Below are 26,343 nucleotides of genomic sequence, written 5' to 3' on the forward strand. Positions count from 1 at the left end.
TTTCGATATCCAAAGAGCATGTGAACTGAACCAATGCTAACCACACCCTCTCAATTTATTAATATCATTCCCTCCTCATCTCACATACATTTAAGTAAAGTTTGGCCCAAGATAAGGCTCAAATGTAAAACACTTCTACAGTACATTGTTTTCAATCATCTTTTTTTGAAAGATTATTTTCAATCATTTCTCATGCTAGTTTCACAAGATGAAAATAAAGTTTAATAGATTTATAAAATAAGAGTACGAAGAATCATGAATGCTATTTGTTTTCAATCATTTTTTAGAATTTTTCGGTCGTAGTTTAAATGTTTTATTTCTTGAAGGAGTTTAAATGATATTTTGATGATACAATATAAATTGTGGTTTATATGGTGATAATCTTGTTGTAAATTTTGAGTATATTTCAAAAGTTTCAAATATTTTGTGTCTCATAATTTTTAATTGAGAGAAATATAGAAAAATATTTTTATAGAAAATTATTATTATTTTAGTTATAATTAATACTAATAGTTGACATAGTCTAATTCTTTTAGCCACATTATTTTAAATTGATTTAGTCTAAGGACATTTAGTTTCATCTTAAAGAGTAATTGAGGCTCATGTTTTTTATGTTGTAACCGAAATAGAATTGATAAGGCACGTTTTAGATGTTGTTGGTTTTGAGGAGATTGTGCCTATTTATGCTCACAAGCTAACTGCCAATTTTAAGAGAGTTTTATGTTCCTTCCTTGTACGTGCTATCAATATAAAAATGAGGAACACCATTTTTCTTTTGACATAAAAACTTATACGCATGCTAAACAAAAATCTCTCTTTACTTTTTATGCTTCAAGCTATACATAAATAGATTTTCATGAGTTTGACATATAATTATGGGTTACATCCTCCTGAAAATATTTATTCTTGATAGTTCTGCATCCTTGGTTTCAAATCAAGAAGAGCCTGCTGAATCCTGGGGGATTTGCGCTTATGAGACGGATAAATCCTTAAGGACAGTGCGATCAGCACGCCTCAGGTTATATATTGATTTACTATTTTGTAGGTTTCATATGAATTGTCAGTGGATGATATTGATGGAACTGTGTTGATGGCCAAGTCCATACAATAATATATAGTACAGATAAGTTTACTCGTTATCTCTCTTGTTTATTTTCTTTAATTTAATTTGTTGCTCAATTTTATATGTTGATTATTATTTGTAGATAATTTTATGTCAATATTTTACAACAAATCTAACTTGGATGCTTGAAGCAATATAAACTAATTGGAAGACTTTCAGAGTGTCCAAATACATTTATACATCTAACGGTCTAAAAATTTGAACAATATAGAATTTCAAACAAAATACAAACAACTTCAATACCTACACTTGAGGGGTGAGTGCTTTGGAAAAAATCAACGAAACCAAACATTCAAACCGAACCACACCAAAAATTTAGAATTCTGCTCTTCTCCCAACAAGTTTTGTTCCCACCCAATCAAACTGGCCAAAATACCCATGCGTTAGTTAACTAACGCATGTGTAAATTTCTGCGTTAGTTAAGTGAAGCGGCGTGACTGTTTTAAAATCTTCGAACATCAGCGTGTAGTGCCTTATCCTTCATTGTTTTGTATTAACTTCATAGATTAAATAAAGCCTTTTTGCAATAGATATCTAACCAGGTTGTTGCTCATCATATTCCACAAATATCATCATATTCCAACAACTGTATCAAGAGAAACACGTGTTGATGGAACATTGTTAACAAATCCATGCAAGGTCACTTGCAAGCCACTTGATTGACCACCGTTTTAGCTTCTGATAATAATTCCAAAAGCATTAATTTTATTTGAAGTTTTTTTTAATATAATTCCACTTGATGGAACAACGGGATCAAGAGAAACATGTGTGATGGACCACCGTTTTAGCGTGATGGAACAACTGTGGATTATGCTTTTGGAAATATGAACTAGCGTGAGTTAACTCACGCAGGGGTATAATAGTTAAATCAGTTGGGCGCGGGTGTTTTGTGCTTGGAGAAGAGCATAATTCAAAAATTTATCCAACCTTATTTTGTTCGGTTCTCGGTTTTTGATTTTGATATCCAAAGAACATGTCAACTGAACCAATACTAACCACACCCTCTCAATTTATTAATATCATTCTCTCCTCTCCTCACATACAGTTAAGTAAAGTTTGGCCCAAGATAAGGCCCAAATGTAAAACACTTCTATAGTCCATTGTTTTCAATCATTTTTTTTTTTGAAAGATTATTTTCAATCATTTCTCATGCTAGTTTCACAAGATGAAAATAAAGTTTAATAGATTTATAAAACAAGAGTATGAGGAATCATGAATTTATGAGGCTATTTGCTTTCGAAAAATTTAGAGTGTGCTAATTCATCAAATCATAAGATTGTCTAAGTTTTCATTAAGCACGATAAAGGTAAATTAGGTGAATGCATTTCATTAACAGAAATTGAGATTAAGGAAAGCTTGTAATAAAAATACTTTCCATGATTCTAAGACTAAAGAAAACTACCCACTCATCATAAGGATGAGCTACCTAAACAACATAAAGGAAACAAAACAAAGTAAAAACAAGAAAATTTTATTAAAATAAAAATGCAAGTACAAGAGTTCTTTGGCGGTAAGTGGTGTCAAACCAAACCAAGATTGAGCTTATTTATAGGCTAGGAACTATTGAATTCGTGTACATCTCATCAGTTACAAACTTAAGACTGTCATTCATACAATGATCATTTAAGGGCCAAAATAAAAACCACAAAATTCAAATCACCAATATATTAAAATCGTAGCCACCCACTACGGCTGGTTGTAACAGCCTCAACTTTTATGGCTTGATCAATTGTTTTCCTTCATCATTTGACGACGGTTTTGGAACTAAATGTTACAAAATCTGAAGTGTTCTTGAGTTAAAATCCACCTCTTGATAATTGAAAGTGATCTTGATTGACTTTGGTCTTGACTTGGTCAACAAGGCTTCGCAAATTGTAAATTTTATCACATATTTACACCATTATTTCATATATCTCTTTTATTTACCTATTTATTCAAAATAAAAGAAAATTTAGTAAAATTTAAATAAGACTTAAATAAAATATAACTAAAAATATTATAATTTATTGAGTTATTAAATCACCCTTTGGATAATTTGGTGAGTCAATATAGTGCTCGTATGTTTGATTGTTTCTTCTTTAAGCTCCCTTTGTTGGTATTTTGTTTCCTCTCTTCGGGTGATTCTCCCTCTTTTGGTTGCTTATATCTCTATTGGTTCTTCTATATTGATTGTTTCTCCCTCTATTGGCTCTTCTGTTCGATTCTGATATGATTTGATATGGTCACTCTCTTTTGATGGTTACAAACATTGGGTGCTTGCTCAACTCAGTTGGTTTGGTTTATTTTCAGAGTTAATTTTGTAACAAGCTTAAAATTTAGTAAGTTTTAGCTTGAGAGTAGTGTTAGAATGTTAGATATTACGAGTTTATATTATTGATGATTTTTTGTTTGTTTGTTTGTTTTTGGTTTGACAAATTCTTGATGCTTCATGTTGGTGCATCCTGAATTTAAGAACAAGTGTTAGATAACAAGTTATTGTGTTTATGCTATTGAGTCCTTTTTTTTAATTACTCATTTGCTTTTTTAAATTAGTAAAGTTCAATAGGTACTACTATATATATATATATATATATATATATATATATATATATATATATATATATATAAGGCATATCTAGTGAGAATAAGTTTTATATGTGAGAATGATGAGAATAACTAATAGCCATTGGATTAAAATCAATGGCCAAGATTAAAGAGGTACATCAAAACACTCTCATGTGCATCTCCCTCTCTTATCTAATTGTTCTACGTTACCAATCCAGCTATTCATCTTCTTTCAACCTATCAATCTACCAACACATCTATGGTGTCACCGAAATTGACCTTGCTAACTGCCTTCACTACCAATTTTCTATCGGTTTCAATATATAGACAAAAAACAATGCTGTTTTATTTTAAAATATAGAAAATTAGCTCAAAGAAAGTGGATTCCATTCTTAAGGATTCTGAAGAAGAAAAAAGAAACGGGGGAAACCGATCTGGTCATCATCGCCAGAGAATGTGATAGAGACGAGGCAGAGAGTGAAGGACGACGGTCGAAAAGAGAGAGATAGGAGATCTGGTCGTCGTCCGCAGATCGCCGTTGCCAATCGCTATTGATAGAGGGCGCGGAAGAGAAGAAGAAGATGGCTTCTTATTTTCTTCAACTTGTTTTTTTTTCTTTTCTAAATTAAACAAATTTGGGGATTCTAACGGTGATTTAACAGAAGAAAGAGACACCGCAGATGTTGGTACTTGGTAGATTAGGTTGAAGAAGATGAACAGGTGACTTGTTTAAGCAGAACAATTAGATAAGAGAGGAAGATGCACATGAGAGTGTTTTGATGTACCTCTTTAATCTTGGCCATTGATTTTAATCCAATGGCTATTAGTTATTCTCATCATTCACACATATAAAACCTATTCTCACTAGATATGCCCCCTATATATATATATATATATATATATATATATATATATATATATATATATATATATATAGAGAGAGAGAGAGAGAGAGAGAGAGAGAGAGAGAGAGAGAGAGGGTGTATCAAATGAGAGCACTACTTAGACTATGTGCAATGGTGCTGTTGAACCTGACATTAAACAAGCAAAAGCACTGCAATGGCATGTTGAAACTGTGTTGAATGAACTGCTGGACGAGAGAGAGGATTAACGGATTCAACACCAATTAATCTGACACAGGATGCCACGTGGCGGCGTGCAATTGGCGTGCAAATAGGATGCTCGCCATTTCACATGGCATGCAAAAAAAAATTAAAAAAAAAAAACAAATAGGATGCTCGCCATTTCACATGGCATGCAAAAAAAAAAAAAAAATAAATAAATAAATATTATGCTCTCCATTTCACATGGCAAACAAAAAAAAATAGTAAAAAAAAAACAACAAATGGCGCCATTTGATATGTTAAACATGGAAAAAAAAAATTAAATACTTAAATATACATGCTCGCCAAATAAAATTACAAACACACACAAAAGTTTGGAATGTTTCGTGATTGAAGATGATTTGTATCGTACTAAATAAATTGCTTGTGTGTTGTGTGCTTTTCTTTTCTTGCATTTTAAGTTATTTGTGTGTTGCGTGCTTAGTTTGTTGTATTGCATTTTAAGTTAAGAAAATAAAAATAAATTATTTAAATAAATTTTGTTTTTACAAAAAAAAATGTTAAGTGTTTCTTTATTTTAATTTAATTATAATCGATAATTGTAATTTTATGTAATTATAAAAACAAAAATATAAAATTAAATAAGAATAAGAAATAAAAGGTGGTGGGGTAGAGTGTTGAATGAAAAAAAACCATTGGAGAGGTTAAAGTTGAATGAGTGTTGAATTAAGAGAGAGAAGATGATGTGGAGTGTTGGGAATTGAAAAAGTGGGTGTTGAAGGGTGTTTAATGTTGGTGACCATTGTAAATGGTCTTATAATGAGAGGTGAGAGGAATTAATATTGACTATTGGATTAAATCGCACGGTGCAGATTCAAAAGCTTAACACAAGAGTAATTGCACATGATTCTATTTCCTTTCCCCTTTCTCTCAAACGGCCTCTTCATCTCTTTCCTGCAATGATCTCTAAACTTCCCCATCTCTTCATCTCTTTGTTCATACGACATTTTCTTTTTTACATTTCTCAACCTTCTGAATCTAGATCAATAGCATGGATAACCTTTTCATGTTCCATTCAATTTTGCAAAACCAAATCATGTGTAATTGACCTAAAATACCAATTCTTCTTTAACCTAAAACACCAAAAATGGGTTATTATTATTCTTTTGAACAAGATAATGGGTTATATTTCTGAACAACGATTTGCCACCTATGAGTGTTGCTGTTCTTACTTCCCAAGAATTATGATTTCCAGTTTTGTACCATTTATGCAGCTATAAGAATCGTTGTTGCTGTCGTCAATCTCTTCCCAAACAAAAATCAAATAAAGACATAAACTTTTTTCAAAAATCAACCGCAAAGCTTAGATATTCAACAATGGGGGCTTGCTATTCATGCTTTTCAATGGAACAGATCTCTTCTTGAAATAACATTAAATTCTGTTCTTTCATAATTTTTTTTTTTCTTTGTAATTTCATAAATTAAATTTCTTAGAAAGTAGGTTGAAAAATTAGAATCCAAATGTAAAATAAAAAGTTTTCAAATCTGGAAATCTGAAGAAGAAGAAGAGGAAATTGTTGAGGAAATTCATAGGAGGCAAAAGAAACCCAAACAGGACGAAGAAGAAGGAGAAAAGGAAGCCACGCTTGAGAAGAATGAGAGATTAATCACATGGTTTAGTATATTTTAAAGCTGAAAGCATCTTAGCCGTCGGATTTAATCGGATGGTTGTTAATTACTCCTCTCATCTATCACTATAACAACTCCTTTCACTTGATATGCCCTATATATATATATATATATATATATATATATATATATATATATATATATATATATATATATATATATATATATATATATATAAAAGTTGTCCCAAGCCAATTTTGAAGCCCTAATTTTTCCAAAACCCTAATGGCTACAATTACTGTTTTACCCTAACTAAATCGTTAATCTATTTATCTATAAAAGTTAATCCGAAAGCTTATTTTAGCCCTAATTTTAACCTAAACCCTAATGCTTAAATTTACTGTTTTAACCCTAATGCTTAATTCCAATTTGTTTAACCCTATTTTAACCCTAATTTTTCCAAAACCCTAATGGCTACAATTACTGTTTTACCCTAACTAAATCGTTAATCTATTTATCTATAAAAGTTAATCCGAAAGCTTATTTTAGCCCTAATTTTAACCTAAACCCTAATGCTTAAATTTACTGTTTTAACCCTAATGCTTAATTCCAATTTGTTTAACCCTATTAACCCTATTTTTTTGTTGAAACAAATCGGCCAGATCACACCTAATCTCCTACTAAACAGATAAACATAAAATAAAATAATCTATCTATATATAAAAGTTGTCCCAAGCCAATTTTGAAGCCCTAATTTTTCCAAAACCCTAATAGCTACAATTACTGTTTTACCCTAACTAAATCGTTAATCTATTTATCTATAAAAGTTAATCCGAAAGCTTATTTTAGCCCTAATTTTAACCTAAACCCTAATGCTTAAATTTACTGTTTTAACCCTAATGCTTAATTCCAATTTGTTTAACCCTATTAACCCTAATTTTTCCAAAACCCTAATGGCTACAATTACTGTTTTACCCTAACTAAATCGTTAATCTATTTATCTATAAAAGTTAATCCGAAAGCTTATTTTAGCCCTAATTTTAACCTAAACCCTAATGCTTAAATTTACTGTTTTAACCCTAATGCTTAATTCCAATTTGTTTAACCCTATTAACCCTATTTTTTTGTTGAAACAAATCGGCCAGATCACACCTAATCTCCTACTAAACAGATAAACATAAAATAAAATAATCTATCTATATATAAAAGTTGTCCCAAGCCAATTTTGAAGCCCTAATTTTTCCAAAACCCTAATGGCTACAATTACTGTTTTACCCTAACTAAATCGTTAATCTATTTATCTATAAAAGTTAATCCGAAAGCTTATTTTAGCCCTAATTTTAACCTAAACCCTAATGCTTAAATTTACTGTTTTAACCCTAATGCTTAATTCCAATTTGTTTAACCCTATTAACCCTAATTTTTCCAAAACCCCAATGGCTACAATTACTGTTTTACCCTAACTAAATCGTTAATCTATTTATCTATAAAAGTTAATCCGAAAGCTTATTTTAGCCCTAATTTTAACCTAAACCCTAATGCTTAAATTTACTGTTTTAACCCTAATGCTTAATTCCAATTTGTTTAACCCTATTAACCCTATTTTTTTGTTGAAACAAATCGGCCAGATCACACCTAATCTCCTACTAAACACATAAACATAAAATAAAATAATCTATCTATATATAACAGTTGTCCCAAGCCAATTTTGAAGCCCTAATTTTTCCAAAAGCCTAATGGCTACAATTACTGTTTTACCCTAACTAAATCGTTAATCTATTTATCTATAAAAGTTAATCCGAAAGCTTATTTTAGCCCTAATTTTAACCTAAACCCTAATGCTTAAATTTACTGTTTTAACCCTAATGCTTAATTCCAATTTGTTTAACCCTATTAACCCTAACTAGACCATCGACCCGTGCTGACGCACTGGTCATATCAATAGTAATAATTGACAATGAAATAAAAAATTAATATAAAAGTGCAATGGCATAGTTCATTTTATAATGAAACATCTACTCTGCGAATATAACATAATATTGAAATAGCATGAGTCGTTTACAGTTGTGAGTCGTTAAGTAGATGTCACCCGTGCTGCCGCACGGGTCATGTAAAAGTAGTAGACAAAAGCAAGATTATATCGTACAGTCCCAATTTAATATTCACAAAAATATATCTTTGGCAACTCAAGGCCTATCTTGATTCTTGACCTGTTCTGCCTCCACTGGAATTGCAGATACCTAACATAAACACAAAGTTGTTCAAATCATGTAAATCATACACTTACTTAACAAAATATTAACAAAAATAAGTCAAAGAAAGTTAATGTATTCGCTTCAAAATGTGTACCAAATACATCAACTTTTATTACTCAGAGAGATGTCCAGATACATCAAATATTATAAGATATATATCAACGTTTGCCGAGTAAACTCTTGAAATGCATGCAGAGAACAAACATAAACCTTATAATCTTATAAGATATATTCTAGTGTTTTTAAATCACTGTTGGTTATTTCTGTCCATACTAACACAACTTGCGGGCTGTTACACATTTTTTTCATGCAATCCTGCAATTAAAAAAACCATACATATTATAAGAAATACTCTAAATTAAGCATAAGGTGTTTAAAGAACAGATCAAAAGAGCACAACCACAAATAGCTTTCTAAACAGAAATTCTTAGTTCTCAGACAAATTGCAATGTTATAATCACCAATGTTCTTCAAAAAAAATCTAGCAGTAGAATAGAAAGAAAACTCATACATGCTTTGAGATCATAAGTCCCAACCATGCAGCTAGATTTGAAGTCAAATAAACTATAAAATGAACAACAGCAAATAAATACTTTAAGAATATGAATGCTTTGAAAACAAAATAAGAAAGAAATAATGTTTGGACTGTTATCAAAAGTGTGCGAAGGATGCCATGAATAAAATTCAAATAAGAAAGCCAACAATATGTACTAATGAGCTATCAAAGGTACTATTTGGTGCATAAGGATGTCAAATCCAACCAAGTTTGCAGGATCTTCATTCTTTAAATAGTGATTAATCTCTCCATTCAAAGTATACATAATCCATGCTACATGTCATTAATGGAATTAAAGCAGTACACCAAATGATTTAAGGCTTTACTTAGTTTCACATTTTTTTGTGATCTATGTTCAAGATTATTGATACCATGAAAAATAACGGCACTAATAATATATACGAACCAACAGTAGTAAAAGGTACAAATTCAACTTACCGTAAAGCGAGAAAAGCTACAAATTCAACTTACCGTAAAGTGGGAGTTCTCAATTGAAAGAACCATTTAAAAATGAATGACTTAACAAATGAATTCAACTTACAAATTCAATGTAGCTAGGGACTTTCATTAGGCACAAATTTGTATTATAAACCTAAAGGACTAACATAACGAACCATTTAAACAAATGAATCACTTAACATATAACACCAATGTATACATTCAAGGTTCATACATAGTCCTAGTTTGCATAATTAGAAGATATTTGCCAAAAAATAGAAAGTATCCATGAATTTGATAGAGTAAACGATTCTAGTTTTGTTAGATTTCTTTACAACTACCAAAGGATTTCCACACAAAAAAAAAAGAAGCAAAAGTTGCACTTCTGCTATGTTTTTTTTTGTTTCCTTTACAATAGTTCAAATTCCTAAATGGCAAAAGTCTTAATAGCATTGAACTTGATTGAATCAAAATTAGAAAACCAAAAAAATAACAGAGAAAATTAAATATCATTTTTGCAATACCATAATACTACTCTATTGATTAGTAACTAATTGAATACAAATTTAGGCAAAAAAGTGTTCTATTGTTTCTATTAAGAGATTGCCGAAAAAATTACCGTGTCGGTGGTGATATCAAAGAGACTGGATCTACGGCGACGACGATTGAGATTACTTCGGCAGAGAAAGTACTTCCGAACATGACTTGCAACATGCATAGGCGTTCTTGTTTTCACATAGTTCCTTGAGATTCCTCTCCAATCACCTTTTCCCACTTTCTCCAATCCAACCAAAAACATCTTGTGCTCTTCCTCAGTCCACGGAATCCCTGATCCATTCAAAGAAAATCAATGACAATAATTACTTTTCAATTTCAATCAATTCAAACAAAGGAAGAAACACAAAAATTATCAAGTTAATTTCAAGTTTTAGTTAATTTATAGAATCTCTTTTAAACAATAGCCAAAAACCATTTAAACGTGAGACATGTAGCCATTGTTTGCTCAGAGAGAATGTAGTCAAATATCTACTTAAAATCCTGAGGTAAACAACCTTTAATGCTCAATCCAAGTGAAAGTTCCTCTTGCATAAGATGTAGTTATTCCAATTAAAGGTTGTGCACATGTATGTTAACTCCAATAGCAGTCTCTTCTCAGCCCCTAAATGAATAATGCAGCACAATTCAAAATTGGACATCCTTGTAAGTAACAAACCTGCTACCTTACAAACCAGGAGCAAATTCACAAAAAACACACAGGATAGGGGGCACACAAAAAACAGCTCTCAAAAACTCAGCAACAAACATTTTTTGGTTTTGAATCTTCATGATAGACATTGCCTGCTAGAGATGAAAGATTAAACTTATAAAGAAAAGCTGGCAAAAATAATAAAAATTGGATGGAGCAAATTGAAACAAAGGCCAGACACAATTAATATTGAAGCAAAAATATTCATGGTCTATAATTTCATATGTTAAATATAATTACTCTATTCATAAGTGTTGTGATATCTGATATAAAATGTTGAAAATTGAAAAGAATATAATAGTTTAAGGGGAGTGTGGCTTACATGATCGGGGGATTGATGGACCAAGCAACACCATTCCATGTCATCAGAATCGATCACGGTGGTCTATTGATTCTTTTGGGGCTGCAGTGAGATGGCAGCACAACCGCTTCCTGGCTTTGAACCCCATAACTCTTTTTTGCTGCTCAGCCCCACCATTCAACTTCATTTGATCCCACCATTCAACTTCATTTGATTCCACTTTATGCTGTTAATAACAATTTTATATGAAATTCAGAATAAATATATAAAATTTCATCTATAAGTTAGAAAACAATGTGAATTAGTCATAGAAAAGAATGATCTTGAATAGAGGATGGACACATTGTTGCTGGTGCGCCAGATATATTGGATTAATGTTGCTTAACAACAACATATTGTCGCCGGAAAATACATAATTGAATGTGGAGAAGAAAGTTGACGCAGAGATGGAAGTCTCAATCTAAATCTAAGCTGTCAAAAACTGATCAATTTACAACTTTCAAATATACACTGCGCATGAACTAAAAAGAAAAAAATACAGGAATTCAAGTCTCAAAATAAAGTCGTGTTTGAGCAGTGTGTATAATAATGGCTTGATTACACATAATTCCAATGTATAATAATGGCTTGATTACACATATATGAAGTTTTAAAGTCAATTTTTTTTTGAGTAATCATATAAATGAGTATTTGGCACAAAGTTCAGATTAGGTTAGTTAGCCTCGTCAAATATGAAGAAAAAAAAGAATAAAATGCAGTTACAATTAAATCAAACAACCTGTTGATTACCTAGATATGAAATTATGGCTTAGAAAAGAGTAATGCAACCGTACAGGGATAGTTCTGCAAGCAATTCCGATATTTTATTTTGTAACGAAATCATATTTCAATAAAGAAAAAATCACACAAACACAAAGGAAAACAAACCAAAGTAGTAGTAGCTTTGTATGGCACCCAAACCTCTGCTACCCATAACCAAAGCATCAAGCTTCAAATCCCCAGCAGAATCAACAATCTTCTCTCTTGCATCACCCTAGTATACCTTCGCTACCACAGTCACCTATACACAATTCAACTTAAGTGAAACCTCAACAAACATCTTATAAAAAAATGTTAACTTAACCAAATTCAAACATTAATTAATCAAAACATTAAAAAAAAACAACCCACTAATCGATAATTAAAAAAAAAACCTGTTTCTGTCTAGAAGCAGTATCAAGTATGTCCAAAACCTCAGCATCAGGTTCCACTTCATACTGGTGCGCACCATATTCTTCTCACGAAACCAACAAATATCTCCAATCAAAAAGGAAAAAATCAATCAAAACAACACCGGCGATACAAAAACCCTAATTGCGATATCAAAATCGATCAAAACGTAACGAAACTAAAAACGCATACCGAGGGATCGAAGGTCTTGAAAATGATGTTGCATGGAAGCATTCTCATTGACGAAAACTTGAAGAGGCTTATTGCCTTGATGAGGTTGAACGGCGGCGATGACTAAAGCTTCGAGGAGAAGATCGGCGCTGATTCGGATGTCGGCGATGATACGTTCGGCTTGATTGGGAGTCTCGGCGATGATACGTTCGGCGATGATTCGGAGTCTCGGCTTGATTCGGATGTTGAACGAAAGAGCCAAACTTGATATCGGCGATGACACAAAGGAGTTTCTGTCAATGAACGAAAGTGAATTTTTGTTATCTATAAACCGCTACAAAAAATCAGGTCAGGGCGTTTTTGCGAGCAACAAAACAGGTCAGGGCGTTTTTCTTTCTTCTTCTTATGTTTATCTCTTAATTAAATAGGTCAGGGGTAATTTAGTAATAGTAAGCTTAAGTTTTAGGTTAAAATTAGGGCTAACATTAGCTTATGGGTTAACTTTTATATATAGATAGATTTTTCCAAAACCCTAATGGCTACAATTACTGTTTTACCCTAACTAAATCGTTAATCTATTTATCTATAAAAGTTAATCCGAAAGCTTATTTTAGCCCTAATTTTAACCTAAACCCTAATGCTTAAATTTACTGTTTTAACCCTAATGCTTAATTCCAATTTGTTTAACCCTATTAACCCTATTTTTTTGTTGAAACAAATCGGCCAGATCACACCTAATCTCCTACTAAACAGATAAACATAAAATAAAATAAAATAAAGAAATAACAAATCGCTCCTAATTTTCGTAAACAGATATAAAAATTGTTTCCTACCTATTCTTATGCATAGCAAAATCGCTCCTTTGCTTAACAAAATCTCCTATTTTCCTACCTTCTCTCATACCAATCGCTCCTGATTTTCCTAAACAGATAAACAGATATCAAAATCGTTTCCTACCTATTCTCATGCAAAGCTAAATCGCTCCTTTGCCACATCTGTGTCTTTTCCACTTTCATTGTTGTCTTTCTCCTCTCATCACTTCCCTTCGCCAATGCTCTCGGTTCCGGCACCACCCTTGCCGTCAACTCCATCGCCACCGTCTATGGCTTCAGATCATCACAGCAAACTCATAACATCAGTTGCTACCGCCACGGTCAGTTCTTTCTCTATATCTCTCTCTACACGATATGTTGCCCTCACCATAGCCAACCCAATTGGCTTATGATTTCCCTCTTTTTTCCCTTTAATGAAATGCGGTGTATATGTTTTTTTGGTAGATCTGAAATCACATCTTTTTTAATTTTTGGTTGACGTTATTTTTCATTTTATCGCAGCTGGTTGTTTTTGTTGAGATTAATGGTGGAACTGAAATTCCTTTCCGTCTCAGTAGAGAAGGTAGGTTTGGCCACTGCTATTGATTTTACATGGATTTCTTTTAGCATAATGTTTCTTCAATTTTTCAATTCCAACTCTTTAAATTGGGGATCCTTTGATTTTCTTTATCCCACAACAAGTTTGGCTGTTTTCATTTTTTCTTTTGTTCTAAATTATCTCTCTTTTGTTCTCTATTTATGCGACTACACCACTTAGACTAGAAGTCTCTTCCTTCACAGATTTTGTACTGATAAAAAATATAATGTGAATTTACTATGATATGACATTAATTTGATGTTAATTTGCTATGTCCATGACTAAGTCATATTTAGTTTCATTAATTTTCTTCTTATTTCTTGATTTTTTTTAAGATGCTTCTTAGTTATTGAATTAGTTGTAAAGAATTGGACCCTAATTATGTGGTGATTTTTTTAGATTCTTGGCAACGGATATGTATTTGGGAGATGGGAACATTGTGGCAGTGCTACAACAACCGGTAGGTGAGTACTGTAGGGAACCAGGTACTACTGAAGTTCTTTCCATTGAAATTACTCTTATTTAATTGTACATATGTTTAGTGCTCCAAGCTCCTAAAACACTATGATGATTCAACGGATTTGATATTTGGTATGATTGCTATCAACTATTACTAAATTCAATTGGATTAGTTTTTGTGTCAATACCTGCGGTGGATCTTATCATAAGATTTCGTGCATAGTTATAAAAAAGGAAGTTATTCTACATAATGCAGTTGTATATAAGTTTTATTATTTATGTAATTATGTTAATTTTTTATTTATTTTTTCTATCTCATTGGAATGAAGCTTTAGTTGGTCTTATGTTGTTATGTTTCTATCCATTGAATAAACTCCTACACAATTTCCATTTCACCCGGTTTGTTGGGATAAACCTTTGATTAAGCAGGCTTCATTGTGACATGAAAGATTGTAAACTTCACTACTGTCTTCTAGAGGTAACCTAAGAATATAAAACTCTACTCTTGATATTAAGTGGGACAAGCAACTGGTTTTGTGGCCTTAGTGATTTTTCTGCTTGGAGTTTTGTGGTTGCCCATTAGCAGGTTCGTAGAATTGTTAAGGTCGGTTTTGTTTTCTTCAATTTGGTTTCAGATGTTATGGCACAATTATGTATTTTTTTTTTAGCTTTGCTACTCCAGTTTTGCATCTCTTTATGTTGAAGTCATTGTCGTAATATGAGAATGATGCTTGATTATATTTTGCTTTCTTTAGTCTTTAGATATACATTGATGAATAATTTGGAGGCTTATTACTTATCATGTTTTTTGGTTCCTGTAGGAATTTTGGAAGTTGTTTTGATGTATTTTACTTTTTCACATGCCCTGAGTTTTTCATGTCTCGATAGAGAAAAAAATATATGATAATAGAGTATGTTGTTTTTACCCTGACATATCACAACCAAAACCTGGCATAATGTGGTCAACTAAAGCTATATTTGATGAGATGCTCTACATGTTTTCTTTAATCTTATTGTTTTTGACATGTTTTCTTATACAAAAAAGGGGAAGTCAAGTCATGATAGTTTGGTCATTTTGCCTTTGATTTAGCCTGTCTTCGAGTTGGAGTTGCTCTGTCTGAGTAGTGTGTTGTAGTTTTTGCAGTGTTGATATATGCATACTGTTTCAGGATTTTGGTTGCTGTATTGTATCTTCAGTGGGGAGTTGATGTATCAATCAAGAGAGACGTAGCTAGCAGACTATCCATATCACTGTTTTTCAGCTTGCCGAATTCATTTAGACTGTTGTATTTTGTGAGTGGTGCCTTATAACTGTGCAACTCATGCTTCTCTATGGCAGAAGTTGCCTCTGTATAGTTTGCTGAGTATAAGTGATCAAGTTTCTTTCAATTGAGGCAAATAATGTGTCTTGATGAATTTTTTAGTGGCTTTGGTGTTATAACACTCTTTTTCCCACATTGTAATGGTGTAAGTCTGTGACCAACTTATTGGTGTTGAATACTTATGTAAACTATAGTTATAGTTATGCTGAAATATTCTAATACATTAATTTTACTAACTATATAAAGAACAACCATCAATTCTCCTAAAAAAGTCATATTGTTTTAAGCCAAGAGCACTCCCACGTGATTTTTTATAGTGAAGTGATGTCATCTTGGATCAGTGGCTTTCACACTCTTATAAGGGTTCTATTGTTGTCTGATGTATCAAATTATTTATTTTTTAACAGCAAGTGAAGTATCAATTTATTTCCAAGTTTTCAAAAACTACAGGTTTTGCATATTAGGTATGTTCCTAATCAATTGGCACACTTTTAGTAAAATTGAAAGAGAATAAAGAGTAAAATACAATTGTATTCCACTGAAGTGTGTTTATGTCACATTACTAATTCAATCTTAAAAATCATAAATCACTGATATTGAACAATGCATTAATAAGCTTCTTAGACACACTTTTGCGACAAGCTATTGGTTTTTTTTTTTTTTGAAACAACAAAATAAGCTATTGGATGTATAGAGAGTGAATTGAATTGGATCACAGAGGAAACAATCAAACATGTGGAGGACATTAATATGATTAAGTTGTGATCAAGTTGTCTAAAAAATATCAAGTAGTAATCACGTTCCTATTACCCCATCCAGCAAAAACTTATAACTTAGACTACTTTTGTAAGATAAAATCTTATATTAGTGTAAAGTTGTGATAAATTTATTTTGTTTCATGTCATTATATTCGATTGTCTTATTGCGAATATAATATAAATGTCATACATGTTAGTCGCAACTAGCAATTTAAAAATCATTTGTTCAAAAATAATCTTCATCTATATCAGACCCGTGCGATAGCACGGGTGAAAAGTCTAGTATATATATATATATATATATATATATATATATATATATATATATATATATGATCTTGTAACCCTTATTTCTAAATGTTATGGTTTTTTTCACTCAAATGAAACCCTAACAACATTTTTTAGGGGAACAAACTTAATGCATTTCATTAGAAATCAAGGTACAAATACATGTTGATATACCAGTAAATAAGTGGGAGTTATGATAAAATGGGGCTACGTTTGCTAAAGCTTGAGCGACTCCATTGCATTGCCTCTGGCTAAACTCGACATGAGATAAAATGTGTATTGGTCTCATCAATCTGTCACCAAAGCTTCAAGTTTTCGCCTTTATTAACCTCATTTGTTATTCTCTCTGATTCTTGATATTGTCAACAACTTTCACATACGATGAAATGGTTAGTATAATTTATGTTAGATATGTTTTTGATCCCTTAAATATTCCAACTTTTATGTTTTAGTCCCTCTGAAATATTTTCATTGGCTTTTAGTCATTCAAAAAAATTTCGTTCACAATTTTAGTCACTTCTTTTAAGTCAGGTCATGTGTATCCTTCACTTTTTTGAAAGAGTTTGTTTGGAGGAATGTTTTGGATATTATAAGAATATCTCCTAAAAAAATCAAATAGCTTAACAAAACATGAATTAAATATAAATTTTTAGACACCAAAAACAAAAAAAAATTATATATAATGCATCCTTTATTAAAACAAAAAATTTGAATATTTATAAGGATAAAAACATACTTAACCTTTTAATTTATTTTTAGTAATAACTTGATGCATGCATCATGCATGACCAATATGTATCTAGTTGCTAGCAAATATATATATTAAATTAAATATATTTAAGGACCTACATACCCTAAACATGCTAAAGGAAAGAGGAAGAAAAGGAAATTAAGCTTTGAATACACATGATATTTGGATCAATTTTCATGGTCAGGACTTAGTGGGCTTAATTTGTGGTGGAGTAATTTGCTTTTGAGTCCTATTTAGAAATTTGTCACCTTTCATAAAGAAGAAAGTGATCAACAATGTCATCAAATTTGACTTAAAAACAGCTATTAGTGAAAGCAACCATTAAACTTGAATTTTCTCTCACATTCTATATAAGGTTAAGCAAAACCAAATGGCTAATATAACCCTGATTGCCTTTGTTAAGCTCTATACTTGATGAGTCACTAATCACCTCTTTGTTTTTGTTCAAGTGTATCTTTCGGATATGAAAGTGATTTGCAATTTATAATTACATGGCATGGAATTTTAAGAGCATTAATTTTACGATAGAAGACAGTGGGATTCCATTTTCTCTCTGAGAGGAACTTTTGTCAACCAAATCACACCGTACTAAAGGATTAGAAAGAAGAAAAAAAAAATAAAGATGAAATTTTTTGGTAAAAAATGTTTAATGGACATTCAATTTTGCATATACTTGCGTCACTTAATCACATGTAAAATTGTGGTTAATTCGATGATTAATTCGGTTGAGTAAATAATTAATTTTGATCACGTTTAAAATTGTGAAACTAAGGTTAATCATATAGATGAATTAAGCATAATTTTAACCGTGAATTGAATTAATCATTTAGTAAACTAAATTAACATGTTTTTTCACGTGATTAAATAGGGATCACATGTGTAGAAAAAAATAGATGTGTGGATATCATTACTCTTTTTTTATGCACACTCAAACTACAGTAGAAACTCTTTAAATTAATACTCGGTAAATTAATAAACTCTCTAAAATAATAAATTTGTCCGGTCCCGACTTGGGCCAATGTAAAAAATTGAAAAACTCGATAAAATAATAAGATAATAATTTTTCGGGAGATCCCTTTATAATTTTTGGTCCCAAGAAAATCATAAATTAATAATTCATAGAAATTGAAAAAAATATATGAAGAATACATTGAACACATTTGTTCCTCTTGTTTACATTTACTATACTTCAAAAGTCATTATTGATTTCCAATGCATATGAACACAGTAGTTACTAATTTACGTTGAGTCCCAAGGTTCGCTGCAACGTAATTCTTTTTTTTTTGGTAAGTACAGTATAATTACTTAAAAACTCTTTAAATTAATAATTATTAATTTATCGATAAATTAATAACTCTCTAAAATAATAAATTTCTCCGGTCCTGACATTATTAATTTATAGAGTTTTAACTGTAAATTTCTCCGGTCCTGACATTATTAATTTATAGAGTTTTAACTGTATATACTTTTAAGACACTAAAGATTAATTTATTGCAACACAAATATCTAAATGGATTGATCACCTCTAAAGAAATACTTAGATGATCACAATCCCAAATAAAAACTACAAACTACAATAATACATATGATATCTACTAAACTAAATAAGAAAATAAATGTCCGTTGATTTTACAATTTTGCCCTCAGAAGGGGTATTTTCGTCATTTAGTAATTGGGTGAGTGTTCCCATATATATGCTAAATTTCCTTCTTTCTCTCATTTCTCCACCAACTTTCTCTCACTACAAAACAGATTTCTTTCCCTTCTCTCTCTAAAAAAACAAAAACGTGTTCTTCTCCTTCTCTCTTCTCAAACACGGCCTCACTTCTCTTCTCTCCTTTCCATCAAATTTCACACATGCAAATATGATTTTGTAATCTTCAGCCTAATCTAATGATCTAACAAGTTCTAATTCTTCATTTCACCCACTGAATTCTGATTTATGGTGAGTTTTGTTTGATTGGGTTTTTGTGTTTTTGTTATTTCACACACTCAATTCTGATTTATGGTGAGTTTTGTTTAATTGGGTTTCTGTGTTTTTGTTATTGTTAATGAAATTGTTAATTATGTTGATTTAATTGATGTTTTTTATTTGATCTTGTGATTTTGATTGTGTAGGTATGAAGAGGGCTGGAGAAGATAGTTGTTGATTTTAATTGTTGTTAATCTTTGATCAAAAACAGGTTTAGCTACAATTTTTTTAATTTATTTTCAGTTAATTAGTTTTAGTTTTTAAGTTGTTTACTGATTTTTTTTCCAGGACACTTCTAGATTTTAATCTATGATAATTTCATCCCATAAGGTATGTTCTATGTAAATTTATATTTAAATTGAATGTAAAAATTGTAGGCTCAAAATATTGATGTTGTAATTGTTTATTTCAATAGATTGTCTTGATAAAGAAATGTTGAAATGCACAGTGAAAAAGAAAAGAGGTGTTATCCAGTGACAGATTTCTGAGTTGCAAGTAGGCATATGCTAATAATGTTATGACCACTTGCATTTTGGACTAACTTTTGCATGACTTTTGTATCTACTGGTTTATCTATACAGTAACATGGTTTTAGCATAAATTTTCAGGAGGAGAGAGGACACTAGAGTGGGAATTGGCAAGGGTAAAAGTTTCTGCTAGCAGAATCATAATTGAAGGTAAATTACTTTTTTCTATGTAAGCATATAATAAATCAATTTTTCAGCTATAAATTACTTTGTGTTACCAATTTATGATATGAAAAGTTTTTTATTTGTGGGCTGAACAGGTGATAAGTTTTATGTGTATGTTGGTCAGGTTTAAATTAGTGATTTCCTGGGTTTGTTGATGATAAGTTTTCTTTGTGTAGACTTGAAAGTTTGATTGATTTTTAATGAATTTGGTTGATGAATCTAAATTTTTAATGTATTTTTCATACTATGCATATGTGGCAGAGGCAACACCAAAGCGTTTGATGAGGGTGATGGAGATTCCAGGACTCACTTTGGAACATCTTAAAAGCCATTTACAGGTATCATAATTTTTTTCGTGCACTGAATCCAAAAACTATAAGAGTTTGAGCTTATTTGATTTTCTGGTTATTACACAAATACAGTATAGTTCCTTATACAAGAATTGTATAAAGAATTGTATACAAGTATAGTTCCATCTCACGTTGAATTTTTTGTGATTAATTTGTTCTGTGTATATGGGTCTATCAAATTTTCATAGATTTTGAAATGAAATCTGAGGGTGGTTTAGTTAAGTATTAGGGTTTATGTAATAATCTGGAAAATGTTTAGTGAATCCACGGGTGGTACCTTTGTTGTACATTTTTCTGCTATGGTGTGATTTATAATTTTTGATCAGTGAAATAATGTCTGATTTATGCTTTTTGTTAATGGAATTAGGTGAGAATAAGAAAAGGAATATGGGGGTTGAAGGAAGAAACAGAAAGGTACTTCAAGATATCCAAAATCTTGTGATCAACCCGGCAGATCTTGGTGCTAATGCTAATGTCACCAAATGCCTCACAAGGTGCTGATTCCATAACTTTACAATTGAAATTAAATCATTACCACATGTTGTATATCTTTATAATTTGCCTGATTTTATTTGTTTTTATTGTTGTTGCAGGGCTCAGTTAGAGGCTCTTGCTCAAGCCGCAACCGAGAAGAACAAGGTACATTTGTTGTTGCTGTTATCATGTTTACTTTGTTCCATTTTCAAAGGTTGTGTTTCCTTAATACATTGTATCACTAAATTTGTTTTGATGGAACTCTTTTTGTTGTTGTAGAACATTGTTCCTGCAGCAAGGGTGGAACATGCTCAGCAGCAATGTAGACTAATAATAAGAATGGACATAATTTGTCAAACACAGACTGCTTGTAGAGTTGTGCCCAAGGATTTGGTTGAGAACATTGATTCATCTTATAAGGATAATGAATTGACTGCAACTGAGTATATTGATGACATCTACAAGTATTACAAACTCTCTGAAGTAATGTTCTATGCTTTGTTTTGTGTTTCTTCTCTATATATATCTCTACTTTTTTAACATTCTCTAATATTTTGACTTTGATGAATGACACAGGATGATGTTCGTGTGCATGATTACATGGTTTCACAGCCAGATATAAATGCTAAGATGAGATCAATTCTTATTGACTGGTTGATTGAAGTGTACAGGAAATTTGAACTCATGCTGGAAACTTTCTATCTGACTCGATATTTATTGCCCATATTAGATGGATTTGGATCTGATGATTTGTCAAAACATTACATATATATTTTGTCAAAAAAGATATGCAGGCAATAACAATGATAGGGAATGAAGAAGGCATTCGAGGTTACTTGAAGGGTAACGTACCATAGGTTTGCATCGCTACGTATTAGGGCCATAACTTATAGAGTCATCCAGCTCTTTGCTTATGAAATTTTTAAGGTTAACTGTCAATTATCCTTCACGAATTTATTATATCACATGTTCAGGTCTAAGTTATACTTTTGGATTTGTAGAAAATATTAAAGGGAAAAAACGATTACCTCTCTGTTGTGGGAAGACTTGAAGCAGATGCTTTTTCAGCCATGACATCAACTTTTTTTGAGTAATAACAGTTCTCATTGAAAGGTTTAGTGCTTGTGCTAACACTCTTGAGCCACTTTCTTTCTTTTTGTAAAGTAACTTTTTATATTTTTCTCATACTTCAAATGTCAATATATCTTACTTTGTTAATCATTTTCTTTAGATATTTCCCGTTTTAATGAAAAAAATTGTGGCTTTTCTTGGTGGCCTTGAGCATGGTAAGAGAGGAAAGTTTTGCATTGTGTTGGAACTTGAGTTTCAAGGTGTCAAAAAGAAGTTCACCATGCCTCAGGTTTATGGCCACCCCTTTTTTAGTTGCTTGATTGAAGTATTGGTCTTCCTTATCCTTCATTATAACTTAATATACATGGTGTACCAATTTTCAGAGTTGGCCTGTACGTACACCGAGGCCTGTTGCATCAAAACTTGCAGCCGATACTCCTCTTCTTACTGGTCAGGTAAGCACAATTTTTATTATCAGAATCAAACCTAGCTTGCATGCATTGCCTTAGTAGTCTGAGTGAAGGATTTATATTTATTGGCTGTTGGTCTCCTATATTTCTTCTTGGTGAACCAAGTGATAGTTCTGGTTGTGTCTTTCACTTGGCAGGTTATGAGAAAGATTTGTTAAAATATGTTCGTGTCAGGGAGTTTGCTCCAGAATGAGAGTTTCATGATCCATGTCATTCCTTCATATTACCCAATGTCATCTGCAGGTAAACAATTATAGGTTTTGATTATGAAATGAATTATAAAGAATACAACAACTTTGTTTATATTTTTTGAAAAGAATTATGAGTTTGACTAAAACTACCTCTCATCGGTCTTAGTAATTCCACTTTGATGATATTTCATTCAAGTGGCCTCTGTCAAATCTGTGTGCTCAATCACTTTCTGAGCAATCATAGAACTTATATTCAATTAGTTTCATTGTTATCCTAATTAAGCATAAGGGATGTGCTTTTCAATTTTTCAAAATAAGAACTGTTGCTAATTAGAATCAAACAATATAGCAGCTCTTTGCTTATGTTAGTTTACTATGCAGATTTTTAATTTAGCTTTAGAAACTGTGATATACACACACACACACACACACACACACACACACACACACACACACACACTATTGTTCTAGATGGTTACACCTGGTAGCACAATTGTGGTTCATACTTTTATGTATTTCGTTGTGTCAACGTTGTTGGCTTCTTTCAAGTGATAGGATTCTGAAGGTTAATTCATTAACTGTGTTTGTGTTAAGAATCCTTAGAATAGCCAGATAGAATAGCCCACATAATCGTCATTTTTTGTCGGAAATACATGGGATAGTTTAGAATTCAGAAGCCAAAAAAGGATGTTGTTTTGGATAAGAAAAGAAATGCTCTGTCAGCTGGTGTGAAGCACTCCAATTAGACTACATAATGAAATTAGACTGAATCAGGAAAAAGTGAGGCATCAAAGTTTAGGTGTTCAATTATTGTTTACAGATCTTAGTCTTTCAACTCACATAGGATGATTTATTCTTTTCATCAGGGACCTTTCTTATAATAATTTTGCTGGAGATCTGCCAAGTTCATTTGGTTCCTTGATAAACCTTGGTAGATTGTAAGTATCTTCTTTCATACGCCCCTCATTCTGTTTCCTTTATTTGATTTTCATTCCGTCTTATACTAAGAAAAGATTTTACTAAATTACGGGTCATGTTGATTTGATCTATAATGTGGTACTTATTGCAGGTTCCTGCAGCATAACATATTTATTCGACCAGTCACATACCTGACTGAGCTTCCACTCATTGATTTGTATGTTATCTCTACGCATTTCTCACGTTTACACTACCATTATTTGCTAATTTTTTTTTCTTCCAGCAACATTCAGGAAAATCTGTTTAGTGGCATTCTCCTACAACATTTTCAACATATTTATTTCTGGTTTTTTTTTTTTTGGAGTGAGGTTTGTTAATGTGCAAGATATTTTTGCGGCCTTGGCGCAGATATAGCATATACTCCTTCTTGATGTGTTTTTAAAACCCAAAATACCGACTCATTTCCAGGATTCCTTAATTTGCTATCTCTTTTAGTTTTGTCTTTATTTGTTAATTTTTCTGATGTCTTCGGTTTCTTTTCTTATTAGATAAATGGCAAAGCAGTAATGCTAGATGAGATAATAAACTATGTGCAATCACTGCAACAACAGGTTGAGGTAAGACAGCAGTGCCTTGCAATCTTTAAAGTATTAATTTATTACTACTATTCAAGGTTCAAACTTGACCTGTTTTGCACTGTGCACATGCTTAACACCAACGGAAATGAAAAAGGGAAATACTTCTATAAAATAATATAAAGGATTTAATCATTTCACTTAATAATGAATATTAAGAGATTGTTTTATGATAACTACATGACTTCAATTCCATTATATTTTGTTTTTTTTTTTTTTTGTGGCTATGCATCTTATTTTGCAGTAAGATGAATATGTGGGGTGTCCGGGGTTCGAACCCCGGCCCCTGCACATATTGTGCATTATCCCATACCAAATGAGCTAAGCTCATGGGGACTTTTTTGCTTCCTTTTCTATCAGATGTAATATTGATCTTTCTTTCTCAACCCTCAACCTCCTAGGGCGATTCACATTCTCATAAATACTTCAATTTATTTATTTTTTGGATAGATAAATACTTCAATTTAGTTAATGGAATATTTTTATTTTTGAAATAAATTATACAAATAAAGTATGACCCCAATCAAATTAAGGATATGCATGTTATTATTGAAATAAAGTTAATGTTATTTTAATTTTGCCTTCCATAGGTTTCCTTGCTGAATGTAATCTTACTCGAGACATGCCACACACATAATGCAGATATCTCTCTCAAATGAGATTTAAATATTATCTCCTCATGTTGTGAATGGATGTGATTTATTTAGTGACGTTAAGAATGTAAGCAGTTTGATAGTTGAACTGCCATGGACCAGAGCGGCTCTTATCCAAGGATGTAAGTGAGGATCTTAATCATACAGATTTAACTCCTTGGAAGTGAACTATTCACTTTGGAGGGTAAAGTAAATGATCTAAATTGTTGATGAGAAATTTAGCTATTGATGTACTGATATGCTTATGCCAAATCATAAATGTGTCCGAATATCAGTCATGGTCTCATGGATCTTCTCATCGACTGTTGGCATTACTTACTTTATCTTCCAAAGAAAATTATACACTTTAGAAAAAGATGCAACTTATTATCTGGAAATTGTTCAATTAACATTAGATCCAACTTTCATAACATCAATCATCTTGGTTGCAATTTTATTGATGTTTTCATTATATTCTTAAAGGATATTGCGTATTAGCAATAATAGAGGATACAAGTTATATTTACAAAAGTTTCTAAATTGCAGTTATTCACTTTTGTCAAAATTCTACTGTGGTCATGTTAAGAATACAAGTTTGCTAACCTATCCTACACCTATATGTTCGATACTAATTATTCACATTGTTGATGATCTTAGCAACACCACTATATGAAAACTATTACTTCAATGACACTTAGAAATTATTTTGTGTATGATTTTTCCTTATTCCCATTGCAACAGCAATCTTTCTTTGTCTGTGCTGATAATGATTCGAAACAGTTTGGAAGCTGCACTCCCGCAAAGCGTTCTTCTGATGAAAAATATCGTAACAGTATCGCATCTACCGATTGTAACCTGACACAGTTTTCTTCCGCCAAGTTGGGCAAAGAAATTAAAACGAAGTGACCAGTTTCATCCTTGGGTATTTTTTGGAAGATATGCCATTGTATCTTGCGAAGTTATTTGATCTGCGGTCTATATTGTTATATCCTTCGCATAATGGCTTTTGATTTTGCATCAGCCATGGCTGCTTTTGGTTAGGTGTAATATATTAAGTTTGACATCAAAACTTACTACAATAAGTGTGTTGTGCTCAAATATGATGCATGTAAATATCCACTTTGTTGTACTTATAAATAACTCTGTTTATATTAGTATCTACTAAACTCTGTGTTTATATTAGTATCTACTCTTCATACCAGATTACTCTTTGTATCATATAAAACCATAAAATTCTGATAAATAAACAATTTGAAGGCAAATGCAATATTCTTATATGCCTGTAATATCTATGTTTCAAATCAGTTTACTTTTAAGTATATTAAGAAATTTGTGTTTGCCTGTAATAATCTATTCCTTTATAACAAATTTTTTCGAAAAAAGGCAATTCACCCCGTGCGAAGCACGGGTTTGT

General features: G+C 31.6%; 3 protein-coding genes across 57 annotated transcripts; 2 read left to right on the forward strand and 1 right to left on the reverse strand.

Annotated features, from left to right (window-relative positions):
- Positions 1 to 8,330: 8,330 nt before the first annotated feature.
- LOC146949819 (transcription factor MYB1R1-like) lies at positions 8,331 to 12,981 on the reverse strand. Of its 7 annotated transcripts, XM_085745846.1 has the most exons (9): positions 12,558 to 12,979; positions 12,350 to 12,452; positions 12,084 to 12,216; positions 11,946 to 11,999; positions 11,178 to 11,382; positions 10,662 to 10,768; positions 10,229 to 10,437; positions 8,867 to 8,930; positions 8,331 to 8,600 (listed from the first exon to the last, which is right to left on the reverse strand). In XM_085745846.1, exons 6-9 carry the CDS (start codon positions 10,696 to 10,698, stop codon positions 8,554 to 8,556), a joined length of 357 nt encoding a protein of 118 aa, XP_085601972.1. In that variant the 5' UTR covers positions 10,699 to 10,768; positions 11,178 to 11,382; positions 11,946 to 11,999; positions 12,084 to 12,216; positions 12,350 to 12,452; positions 12,558 to 12,979; the 3' UTR covers positions 8,331 to 8,553. The 7 variants fall into 7 exon arrangements, 6 of the variants coding, with proteins under 6 accessions (XP_085601972.1, XP_085601969.1, XP_085601970.1 ...); XR_015027388.1 differs by having other exon boundaries at positions 8,826 to 8,930; positions 12,350 to 12,977; XM_085745843.1 differs by having other exon boundaries at positions 12,350 to 12,980.
- A 79-nt stretch (positions 12,982 to 13,060) lies between these two features.
- On the forward strand, positions 13,061 to 16,153 carry LOC146949820 (uncharacterized). Of its 5 annotated transcripts, XR_015027384.1 has the most exons (4): positions 13,061 to 13,689; positions 13,871 to 13,931; positions 14,346 to 14,431; positions 14,835 to 16,153. XR_015027384.1 is itself a non-coding variant. In XM_085745791.1 (3 exons), exons 1-3 carry the CDS (start codon positions 13,588 to 13,590, stop codon positions 15,714 to 15,716), a joined length of 330 nt encoding a protein of 109 aa, XP_085601917.1. In that variant the 5' UTR covers positions 13,061 to 13,587; the 3' UTR covers positions 15,717 to 16,153. The 5 variants fall into 5 exon arrangements, 1 of the variants encoding a protein (XP_085601917.1); XR_015027383.1 differs by having other exon boundaries at positions 13,061 to 13,931; XR_015027386.1 differs by having other exon boundaries at positions 13,061 to 13,931; positions 14,346 to 14,410.
- A 3,089-nt stretch (positions 16,154 to 19,242) lies between these two features.
- LOC146949821 (G2/mitotic-specific cyclin S13-6-like) lies at positions 19,243 to 26,130 on the forward strand. Of its 45 annotated transcripts, none has more exons than XM_085745798.1 (19): positions 19,243 to 19,469; positions 19,643 to 19,707; positions 19,785 to 19,826; positions 19,912 to 20,010; positions 20,105 to 20,173; positions 20,450 to 20,526; positions 20,906 to 21,032; positions 21,132 to 21,177; positions 21,292 to 21,495; positions 21,589 to 21,939; positions 22,014 to 22,125; positions 22,244 to 22,372; positions 22,467 to 22,538; positions 22,691 to 22,796; positions 23,611 to 23,682; positions 23,814 to 23,879; positions 24,211 to 24,279; positions 24,888 to 25,072; positions 25,671 to 26,130. In XM_085745798.1, the coding sequence occupies exons 7-10, from the start codon at positions 20,926 to 20,928 to the stop codon at positions 21,811 to 21,813; spliced, it is 582 nt and encodes a 193-aa protein (XP_085601924.1). In that variant the 5' UTR covers positions 19,243 to 19,469; positions 19,643 to 19,707; positions 19,785 to 19,826; positions 19,912 to 20,010; positions 20,105 to 20,173; positions 20,450 to 20,526; positions 20,906 to 20,925; the 3' UTR covers positions 21,814 to 21,939; positions 22,014 to 22,125; positions 22,244 to 22,372; positions 22,467 to 22,538; positions 22,691 to 22,796; positions 23,611 to 23,682; positions 23,814 to 23,879; positions 24,211 to 24,279; positions 24,888 to 25,072; positions 25,671 to 26,130. The 45 variants fall into 45 exon arrangements, with proteins under 45 accessions (XP_085601924.1, XP_085601927.1, XP_085601944.1 ...); XM_085745801.1 differs by having other exon boundaries at positions 25,710 to 26,130; XM_085745818.1 differs by having other exon boundaries at positions 24,940 to 25,072.
- Positions 26,131 to 26,343: the final 213 nt, after the last annotated feature.

Source organism: Medicago sativa, chromosome 2 (assembly GCF_051527215.1).
Source record: "Medicago sativa cultivar Bolivia chromosome 2, Bolivia_mono, whole genome shotgun sequence".
Classification (NCBI taxonomy): Eukaryota; Viridiplantae; Streptophyta; class Magnoliopsida; order Fabales; family Fabaceae; genus Medicago; species Medicago sativa.

What these genes read in the sequence shown, in the direction of transcription:
- LOC146949819 (XM_085745843.1), bottom strand. Translation starts at nt 10,698, where the DNA reads ATGCAAGAGGAACTTTCACTTGGATTGAGCATTAAAG. An exon ending in TTGATATCACCACCGACACG is followed by an intron (nt 8,931 to 10,228) that starts GTAATTTTTTCG and finishes TTTTAATTGCAG; the next exon opens with GATTGCATGAAAAAAATGTG. An exon ending in ATGGACAGAAATAACCAACA is followed by an intron (nt 8,601 to 8,866) that starts GTGATTTAAAAA and finishes TGTTTATGTTAG; the next exon opens with GTATCTGCAATTCCAGTGGA.
- LOC146949820 (XM_085745791.1), top strand. Translation starts at nt 13,588, where the DNA reads ATGCTCTCGGTTCCGGCACCACCCTTGCCGTCAACTCCATCGCCACCG. An exon ending in CATCAGTTGCTACCGCCACG is followed by an intron (nt 13,690 to 13,870) that starts GTCAGTTCTTTC and finishes ATTTTATCGCAG; the next exon opens with CTGGTTGTTTTTGTTGAGAT. An exon ending in TTTCCGTCTCAGTAGAGAAG is followed by an intron (nt 13,932 to 15,549) that starts GTAGGTTTGGCC and finishes TAGTTTTTGCAG; the next exon opens with TGTTGATATATGCATACTGT.
- LOC146949821 (XM_085745798.1), top strand. Translation starts at nt 20,926, where the DNA reads ATGGGGGTTGAAGGAAGAAACAGAAAGGTACTTCAAGATATCCAAAAT. An exon ending in GTCACCAAATGCCTCACAAG is followed by an intron (nt 21,033 to 21,131) that starts GTGCTGATTCCA and finishes TTGTTGTTGCAG; the next exon opens with GGCTCAGTTAGAGGCTCTTG. An exon ending in AGTATTACAAACTCTCTGAA is followed by an intron (nt 21,496 to 21,588) that starts GTAATGTTCTAT and finishes TGAATGACACAG; the next exon opens with GATGATGTTCGTGTGCATGA.